The sequence below is a fragment of the Rhamphochromis sp. 'chilingali' genome (assembly GCF_963969265.1).
Source record: "Rhamphochromis sp. 'chilingali' genome assembly, chromosome: 17".
In the NCBI taxonomy this organism is placed as follows: Eukaryota; Metazoa; Chordata; class Actinopteri; order Cichliformes; family Cichlidae; genus Rhamphochromis; species Rhamphochromis sp. 'chilingali'.
The window spans coordinates 16,057,046-16,067,927 of NC_137944.1; the positions used below are offsets into that span (position 1 = coordinate 16,057,046).

Here is a 10,882-nt window from a genome sequence, read left to right on the forward strand (position 1 = left end):
TAGTAGTTTGTGTTTTGGGAAGAAGAAAGATTTCTACCATATGCTGTAGACAACTTAGCATTCATGTAGTGTGACGCTAATATTGGTTTCCACGAAGAGTGTCACGGCTGGCGGGGTGAGCCGTGTGGTGTTGGAGGAAAAGGAGGACCCAAAATGCGGCAGTGACTGATGATTCGAGTGACGTTTATTTACAAGTGGTGGAGTGGCAAAAACAGGCAGTGAGGCATGACAAAACAACTGAAGAAACCTAAACTGGGAGAACTAAATGACAAACCTGAGAGCATACAAAAGGGGTGCGGGGCAGAGAGACGCAGAGACAGGAACGAAACACCATAGAATGCAGACGAGCCGACAACGAACACAGACCGACACCCACTAAATATACACACACAAGGTAATCGGGTAATCACACACACAGGAGGGAAGAACAGCTGAACCCAATACACATGATGACCGGAGGAGACAAGCTGAACACAATGACAACAGACAGAGACCTTCAGAACAAAACAGGAAATCTAGAACCCGAACCGGACACAAGGGGGGAGGACACAGAATAACTAGAACAGAGGAAAATAATCAGAAAACACAAAACGCTGGGTCAACGACCCAGCACCATGACAAAGAGTTGCTGTTGTTTGTTCAGATGCAGCGCCAGCGGCCAGTCTGCAGGGCTGCTGCCTGAAAAGTTTGAATTATTTGTGATTGTTATTGTAAAGGAACACGCAGGAAGACTCTATTGACAAAAAAATAGTTCCATATTTCCTTGTTATTTCAATTACCTCATAGTTTCTAAGACATATCAGACACACGATTCTCAAGCAAGCTGACAGGGAAAAGCACTGCTGAATTTTGGACTGGGGCGAGATTGATTGAAGTTTCTGCATGTAACGCTGTGACTAATGATCGCATTAAGGCTTAAATAGAAGGATTATGAAGGGTTACGTGCTATAAGTCACGAGGGTAGTAATGGATTTTGTGATGACACAAATGGATTTGGTTCACAGTAAATTAATGTGTTTAATGCGTCAAATGGTTGCAGCAAGATAACAATGGTTGTCAACATGCCTATTCAAAAAGTGCTGGAAGATTTGCTGCTTATATAATCACTACAGTCATATTCTGATCATTTAATTGGTGCAAAGCCTGAAGAGAAAGAAGTTGTGCACTTTGTTTTTTAGTCAGGATGCCAGAAAGAGAAAATTGTATGTACCCTTTGGGATAATCATGGTCATGTTTTCATACCTTTGAATGGCATCGGTGGAAAGATGCCATTTGACTGTTGTTAGATTTAGTAGGTGAAATGTGTGGAAGTAAGTTTATTTATAACATGGTTATAGATCACTTCATTATGTACACCTGTTCAGCTGCTTGTTGCTGCATATATCTAATCAGTATTTAGACACGGTCTAGACAACCTCCCAAATTTTAAATTGAGCATCAGAATGGGGAAAAACGTAATTTAAGTGACTTTTAATGTGGCATCATTGTCACTGCATCATCATTGCTTGTCTACTAGGAGTTTCCTACAAACCATCTCTAGGTTTATAGAGAATGGGCCTGAAATGAGGAAATACCCGGCGAACACATGCCTTGTTGATGTCAGATTAGAGGAGACTGGTCAGAGTTACAACCAAGGTATGCATAAGAGCATCTCTGAAAGCACAAAATGCTGATACTTGAGGTAGATGTGCTTCAATGACCAAAGTAGAACATGCAAGATGTCTTAGCTAGACCATGCTCCTGTCAGATAGGAAGAAGAAACCAATGCTACAATTTGTGCAAGATCACCAAAATTGGACAACAGACAAAAAATTGGAAACATGTTGGCTGAGTGTCGATTTTTGCTGCAGTATTTGGATAGTAAGCTCAGACTTTGGTGTAAACAACAATGATGCATTGATCATGCCTTGTATCAATAGTTCAGGCTGCTAGGCCCCCTTACTACCAGCTGAGCACTGTTTAAATGCCACCGCCTTTCTGAGTAGTGTTGCTGACCATGTCAGCAGCGTACCCCATCTTCTGATGGTTGTTAAGGATAATGTACCATGTCACAAATGTCAGTTAATCACAAACTGGTATCTTGAACATGACAATAAGTTCACTCACTCATCAAAAAAGCTCAGAGGAATGTTCCCAGCCCCAGGTTGACTGTATGCCACGACAAATTAAGGCAGTTCTGAAGCAAATGGGGTTCCTGCCCAGTACTAGAAAGATAAACCTTGTGTATTTATCTCTTTTTATAGTGAGATGATCTGGCCACATGCACAACCTGGCCACCCCCGCCCCCCAAAAATGGATATTTACATTTTATAGCTGTCATCTGCTAATGTGATTGAAATTTGAGTGGCCCACACATGCTGCAGTAATAACATGCACATCAGTTAAGATCATTGTCAGTTGGATCAGTGTTGTCACAAACTTCTCCAACTCAAAACACAAAAACAAAGCTAGCAGTGAAGTCAAATAATTAAATTAGATGTAAAATATTATTATTAAGGCTGCATTTGTAGATATGAGACACTAAACTACCTTTTTTATGTGCTTGTGTGACATCCAGGTGCAGGCAGCTGTGAAGAGACAGTGGATGCAGTATAAAACCCAGTGGGGTCAGAGACGAAAGGACCACTGCTCGATGCGCTCCACGTCCTACACAGCTACCTCCATCACCGAGGTACCCGCCTTCATGTACCATCACGACTGTAACACCGAACACTTGAACGGGAGCCACACGGAGGACTCTGAGCTGGTGGCGCTAAAGTCGGGAGACACGTACGCTTGAGTAACGCCGAGGATAAAATGCGTAGCGGTGGAAAAAGCCGAGGACGAGCAACAAAGTAAACGTACAGCAAAAAGAAGAAAATGAATTCAGTTCACCTGCCATATCTCAGCGATTAAATCTCCGGGGTTTGCTCAGCTCAGGAGGATGATAGAGGCCTGAAAACAAAAAGCTCATTGACGTGGATTAGCTACAAGGCTGACACTTTACTTTACATTGCTGTTGCAGCTGCTTTTTCAGAACTTTGATGTTGAGAACTTGTGACGTAAGGAGAGCTGCTTTTGACATGTGTCAACTTCCTAAAGCTGCTAAACTGCGTGTGCCCGCTCGCAGTGATGGAGGCTTGCACTAGTGTGGAAATAACTGTGACTGTGTGAGGATAGCAAAGTTTTCTTTCTTTTCCTGACGGTGCTGAAGGTGACAGCGATGATGTAGAGGTGAATAATGACTGCAATGGTGTTGATGATGACTATCAAAGAGAAGTAGACGAACCAATCATTCCTAACCTCACCTATACCAAAGGGTACTGTTTGGTGGTCACGACCGCGGGGGGGCGTACTATGTCCAGCTAAGCACAGGTGCCATAAAGCAAAAGACACGGACGCAAACACACACGCAAACGTCAGCAAACCTCATCGACCTGATCAAATGTGCCATGAAAGAGGTCAACTTTCAGAAGACCCTCTCCGCTCCAACCTCTGGAATTGTGTACATAATGTATGTTCACCATGTTTCATTTAAAAAAAAAGTGTTTTAAATGTTTTAAAAAGATTTTTGTTTCCCCCCCACCCACACTTTCTATCAATGTTTTATCCTTGCCGATTCCCTAGTACGTGCTCAGTAAATGTCCCGTGATGCTGCATTCCTGACTGCTTTGTTGTTATGCAGTTGCTGTATTTGTGCCGATGCTGAAGCTCACAGGGCTGTGACGCAAAAATGCACACACACGAAATACTTCAAAGCTAAAAATAAAACCGTTCTGTTGAGGCCGAAGAGCCACCGGAGTTGATCCACTGTGTTCTGAGTTATGATTCAGTCAGCTCTGCCAATGATTCTAATTTATCCTCAGCCATCCTTTGTGAGCTCATGATGTCTCTAATCTGTCACCTGCTCTTATCTGGGAAAAGAGAAAGGCTCGCTAAAGATCAAATCCAAACTGTATGCGCACACTAAACCTACCGATGTCTTAAATGCATGTTCGCGTCTTTGTCACGGTCTTGCACAAACATGATGTTTAAACTCATCCATCAGTGGTCCTAAACACGTTCCTATTACTCCTCTGCCTTTTCTTTATTAGGCTTGGTTAAGGGTTTGTTGAAACCTTAGTAAATGCTGTGTCTTGCATTTATCTGTGCAAGGTCCTTCAAATCTGGTCATTTTTTAAACTGCATGTCCAATAAGAGACATTTCAGTTCCACCAGATCAAAACATTTATATTTCTAGAGCATGTAGCCAATGGCTATTAAATCCTCTGGCTGCTCACATTACTGTGATTTGTTTTTGCCTCCTTAGCAGCAACTTCTCTTTGCTTACATTGTCAAAATGGAAAAGCGTTCCAAGTTGAGCTAAATTCTTGGTAAAAGGCATGTAGAAGTAACATCTTATATAATAAAGCTGGTGATACTCGGTATCTTTTGCACTTTTAGTAAGCAGAAATTCAGCAGTGCGTCAGCGTGAGTTGTTCTCGCTGGCGCTCATGCTGATTTCTCCAAAATAAAGATGTACATCTTTTAACATGTAAACACATTTACTTATCTAGTACTTTAAACTAAAGGCTGAGTACTTGGAGGAGGGGGAGACCTCGAACCTTTTTAAAAAAATATTACTCAAACAGAGGTTTGCTCAAGAGTTGTCTGCCATATTGGACGTGATACAACCACCGATTGGGAAGTGTGTGTTCCCCAAGTGCTTAGCAAGTGATTGGCTGTCACTTGGTGAAATCGAATGCAAAGAGCACCTGAGCACCTTATGATTGCTGTGGTGGTGATCAAACTGTTGTGGTCACCTGTAAATTTGCAGACTGTGTTGTCTACAAACACTCACTTTTAAACCACCAACTAGTAGTAATGTAATAAGACTTGACAAAGTGGATGGAGAGCAGAGAATGTTCCGCTCAGTCAATTATCTTTATTTTTCTGACAAAAACAAGGTGATAACTAAATAAAAACTAATGTACGAGGGCAAAAACTATGTTGAAACATGTTGACATTTTGCCAACGAATAGAAATAGAATAGAAAAAAAAAATCTGAAACGAGATCCAATCAAAACTAATTACATTTCTTTTCTTCGGGAGGGAGACTAGATAGTGACGAGGAAGAGAAGCGTAGACTTATGGACACTTTTTGTATTTCATGTCAAGGAAGATCAGACGTTTTGTAAACCGTGTGGAGCAACTCAACAAACTTTTAGACTTTTTATTTTAGTCCAGCTTAGATTTAGTCTACTATAATCTTATAACATTTAGTTAACTACGACTAGACTAAAACTAAATTATGTTTTAGTCAAAAGACTGTGACTAAAATGAAATCAAAATTTGATGTTGAAGGTTGACCTTCAAAGTAAATGTTAGCGATCCACCCAACATGTTTCTGAAGGCTTTTACTGTGAAGGAAAACGGTCTTTGCTGCCAGGTTGTGTCGCACTCTTTGCACTTTCACTGCTGCTCAGAGAGTTGTGAGTGTTTGTGGGCAAGTCAGTGTGTTGCATGTAACTACAGGCAACCAAAACACAAGTTTGTTGCCATGGAGTCACTGACCAGGCTGTAGGCCTGTGTGACTGGAGCCTTTATCACTTGACTCTGCACTGTCATCATGTTCGTCGCACGCCTAAGGTGGCAGACAAGTTAAAATCCCAACCTCAATACATGATGCCTTTGATCATTTTAGAGATTAGTTTCAACTGTGAACAAAGAATCAGTATTAATAATTCTGAAATCACAAAAATCAATTCAAAGGTGTTTAAAAACTAAATTGGCTACACACATATTTATATAATGAGAAAACATTTTTACTGTCATTTTATGTGTACGTGGTGCATTTGTTGAATGTGTGCTCAATTTTTATTTGCCTTTTCATTGTCAACTGTCGGGCACCACCTGTGAGAGATTAGAATAAGAAAAAGCTCTAAATATATCTAATCTTCATAGACATTGTGAGATCACTGTCACTATGGATAAGAGATGCTCCACAGGTATCCATGCAGAATAAGTTTGTACATTGTAATGATTGTAAGAATTGGCTTGTTGATATTCATTAATCTGTAAGTATTTGCTTTCTTTAATCAGAGGAAAATCATATGAATGCAGACTATTTAAAAAAAATATTTTCATAGCTATATAGGAGATTTATCTGAGTACATCTGAGCACTCACCACTGAGAGCGAATCACACAGAGTCACTCATGAATCAGTTCAGAAAATCAAATCATTTTGATGAAATTACTCAAATCAGGGATGCCACTATTTACTAGTTGTAATGGCGCAGCTTCTCTACAGTACATAAACCGCATGCTGCACAAGCTGAATGCATTCAGTCCCTTTTCATGGCTTCACCTGTCAAATCCTCTTACAGCCCCCACCCCTTTGCATAAAACAGACATTGGGATATGTTTCATATTTCAGTGACTTTTATGTTACCAGCTGGCTGTAAGGAACTAGGAAGGACCGTAGAGAGACAATCATGATGGCAGAATAGGTTTTACTGATTCAAATGTTTTAGTATGAGAGAAAAATTATTTATTTTAGTATGAAATACATCTTCCTCTTCATTTTTATTATGGTGATGTTTCCTGGATCTTGTGCACACTGTAAGACATATTATTAGTGTTGTGGATTCTGGATTCTATATATTTTGTATGTCTGTTCATGCCCATGTAAATACAAGCAAACACTGTGTACATAATAGATTTTTGCACTGTGAAATTCTATGATGATTATTTTTGTTACCCCCCTCCCTTCTCATTTATTTTTGGCTTGTGTTTGTCTCTTTCTCCTTCTCAGCTTGGACTAGCATCATCTCAGAGCTGATAAAAAATGTATTTTGTAAAAGCCACAACGATTGGTGTTGTTTTTTTTAAATCTTCCACCCATTTAGCACAACAACAGAGACATATCATTTGGTGTCGCTCTCTATTTCTTGAGCAATCAGCAAAAACAGAAAGCTGTGGCGTGAATGTAAAAGGTAGAAAAAGATGAAAGCTAACAATCGGAAAGTGGACAATTTTCAGAGTCTGATGACTTAATGATTAAAAAGCGTGCTTTGTTTTGTTATTTTCGTAAATAATTCGGTAAGATTATCGAGTTTAAAACCTTTCTGAAACAAACTTTGTTTTCCAGCAATTCTGCGAAATTCTGTGTTGATTTAGCAGCTTACTCGCCAACACTTTCTCCTGTCAACATTTCAGGGTTGAGAGAATTTGTTTAATGAGTGTGCAGGGAAAACAGGGGAAGTCTAGCTCCATGTGGTGTCTTGCCTTGTGATTCCTCAAGGCAGTGCTGGCAGCGCTTTAAAGGTTCTGCCTGAATTACATAAAAGCATCTGATGTCTGTAACAGGAAAAAATCCACTGACATGGATCCGCTACAAGATGAATGTCCGCGTACACTCCATAACATATTAAAGTAATTACGATATGTTGCTCACAGTGGTGAAGGCTTCATAAGTCAGCAGTTCAGTGATACTTGATATGCTGTATCCAGGAGACATCTAATCATCTGTGTAACTAAAAGAGATCTGACCAAAGCAGTTTCTGAGATGAATAATCTACAGTTCACCCAACATTTTAAGGAGAAATGCAGTCTTGGACATTGGTCAGAATCAGTGTTTGGCCCAGGATATACAGTAATATAATTGGTTTACAGAACTACTTTTAAAAACCCCAAAGCGCTTGCAAACTCAAAGAGCGACTCAACATTTTTACAACGTCTATTAAAGGAGAATCTACAAGAAGCCAGAAGTTGATGAGAGGATATTTAAAAGGCTGACTGCTAAACAACCAGCTTCTGTATAGTTTCAGAGTACAGGTAAGATGAAGCAAAGGCTTTTCACAACACAGCAATAATCCTAGCCTTCAGGCTAACATTAGCTAGCAGACTACTTTTAGTGCTTCGCAAAGACTTTATTGGGGAGGTTTGCCAGATTATTAATGGCCCCCCAAAGTATATCTCATCTTAGACTATTATTACTTTTTAAAAATTCATCCAAAGTACTTGTAGACAGTCCCCTTACTCATAGTTTGACAGTTTAGCTATTGGTCCTTTCCATCTCATGTTTCTTTTGGGATTGATCACTGATGCTTCGTCGCTCATTATCATTCAGGTTCCTCTTGGTTGAGTCGCTCAATCTGTGGTCAAATTTTAACTCTACAGTCTTGAGCTTCATTAAGACTTCTGTGGTGAATCTATGTAGAACCTACGATACAGCGTACGCCGGTGGCTGACACCATGGCCACATTCATACTTGTTAACGTTAGCGGTGACATGCAGTTACATTTCTAGACAGCAACATGTCTGGTTTCGCCGTAGGTTATGGTTTAGGGTTTTGTTACGAAGTTCCACAGTAACCACAGAAGTATAATTTTACTTTTAGGCCTTTTTTCTTTCTGCATCCGAAAATCCACTAGAGTCCACTTAAGCCTGAGTGATGGAAAGTTGGCCATCAGACGCTGCGACTGTGCTGACTCGTCTGTGGAGAATTTGCATTACAGTTAGATACTACGCATGCGCTCCAGGTGCCAGATTGCTAGCAGACCTCTACAGGCTGTATCAAAAAGGATAATCCTATTTCAAAGCACTTTAATTCTGCAGCCGTTCACCAGTAATTATCAAATCATGTACTGTTAGAAAGAGGGGATTTGTGAGTTTCACCCTGTTGCTGGTAGATAGCATAACAAAAGCAGCGGCTGGAGTGACTCCAGACATGCTCACAAAAGTATGGAGCGAGCTGGACTATCAAATAGACATAAGCTGTGCTTCACGAGGGGAACACATTCATTCAAACAATTATGAAGATTGGAAGTTTTGTATGTAAAACTATTCAACCATATTTTTCAAATTTACCGCAAGCTTCTATGTCTATTACTGAAAAAAATACTCCTTTGAAATCAGGTGATTCTTTTTGTGTATTACAGGATGTGGAGTCTCCAGCTGTCTCTTTCCATGTCCACAGTGGAGTATAATAAGGCTTTAGACTGCATCTGATAAAACCTGAGTCTGCCAGAGCGCGCTCGGGTCAGTGAGACATACATTTAGTCAATAACGACGCTGAGAATCTGCGTGGACGTCTGCGTACCTGCTTGTTTTTTCTGACTTGTCGTAGAAGAATTTGCATTAAAATTCACATACTGCTCACACACCCAAGGGAGGTGGATTTCAAGAAGACTTCAGCAAAATATTACAGGAATGACTGCTGTGTTGTATTGTCTCCAGTTGTCTGTGTCCATGTCAGCAACAGAGTACAATCAAGGCTTTAGACTGCAGCTGATGAGGGACTGCAGTCCTTCATCTCCATCTCTGGAGATCCTCTGTGAAGATCCTCTCTGACCTGGGAAGCCGCTCTAAGCTGCTGAAGGTGAAGCGCTTGTTCCTATGCTGCTATGCTGAGTTCACGGCGGCTGCAGAGCAGAATAGCGACTACCTTCACCATAAAACAAGACCATAAAAACTGGGAGTCCATCTGCAGCACAAGCTATGAACTGGACATGCAGCCAGATTTGTTGCTCAAATATTTGTCACAAAGAAACTCGCAATTAAATTTCTGCCAAGCAACCCACCTGCAGACTGTCGTTAAATAATTACCTGAACAGTCAATGCAAGTCTGAAACTGTATGCATACTGTACTGATTATGAAGACACAATAAGCTTTAAGTCTCCTAAATTCTCTAAAACCCCTCGTTAGACCCGCACAGTGCAAGAATGTCAGCAAACTGCTGCGAGACGCTTCCGTCTGGAGAAAAGGTTAACGTGGAGCCTTTCAGAAAAATGTCAGCAGCTGCTTATTTCAAGCCATTCATTCCCTGACAGCAACAATCTCACAGTACACTGGACCAATCCCAAAATATGTGGTGTGCGCCCATTAATCGTAGATAAAAGTGATCATGTGGAGCGTTTTGCTCAGCTGTGTTAAAAGATGAAATGACACTGGTCCACATCTAAATCTCCAGCCGTGCTTTTTGAAAAGTGCTTCCAGTTTGCTTCAAGGTCGCCTAAAACCGTCATGTAGCTAAAACTGCTCCGATCACTGTTGTCAAGGATTTTTACTTTTCTTCCCTGCCCGCGCGTTGGACCTCTTAATGTCCACCCATTCCGGCTCAAGTGTACTGACTGAGTATGCTGAACCACTCTTTCACCCAGGGTTTGGGGTATTTTCTGCTTTCATGGCCAGAAATTCAGCTGAGCAACTGAGCAGAAGGCACAAGGATATCCAAGAAATGGTGCCTTTTTTTTACTCTAGCTCAGCTGGGTTACACACAAAGACTCAGAGGGCCATTTCATTTATCTACAGTGGGGCAAAAAAGTATTTAGTCAGCCACCGATTGTGCAAGTTCCCCCACCTAAAATGATGACAGAGGTCAGTAATTTGCACCAGAGGTACACTTCAACTGTGAGAAACAGAATGTGAAAAAAAAAATCCATGAATCCACATGGTAGGATTTGTAAAGAATTTATTCGTAAATCAGGGTGGAAAATAAGTATTTGGTCAATAACAAAAATACAACTCAATACTTTGTAACATAACCTTTGTTGGCAATAACAGAGGTCAAACGTTTACTATAGGTCTTTACCAGGTTTGCACACACAGTAGCTGGTATTTTGGCCCATTCCTCCATGCAGATCTTCTCGAGAGCAGTGATGTTTTGGGGCTGTCGCCGAGCAACACGGACTTTCAACTCCCGCCACAGATTTTCTATGGGGTTGGGGTCTGGAGACTGGCTAGGCCACTCCAGGACTTTCAAATGCTTCTTACGGAGCCACTCCTTTGTTGCCCGGGCGGTGTGTTTTGGATCATTGTCACGTTGGAAGACCCAGCCTCGTTTCATCTTCAAAGTTCTCACTGATGGAAGGAGGTTTTGGCTCAAAATCTCTCGATACATGGCCCCATTCATTCTGTCC

General features: G+C 41.0%; 1 protein-coding gene across 1 annotated transcript in view; it reads left to right on the plus strand.

The window, feature by feature from the left end:
- Window positions 1–6,817, plus strand: part of calcr (calcitonin receptor) — a 77,090-nt gene extending 70,273 nt beyond the window's left edge. The window contains exon 23 of the mRNA XM_080862620.1: window positions 2,558–6,817. Coding sequence (XP_080718746.1) covers window positions 2,558–2,779 — 222 coding nt within the window. The 3' untranslated portion in view covers window positions 2,780–6,817. The remainder of the gene's footprint in view (window positions 1–2,557) is intronic.
- The last annotated feature ends 4,065 nt before the right edge of the window (window positions 6,818–10,882 follow it).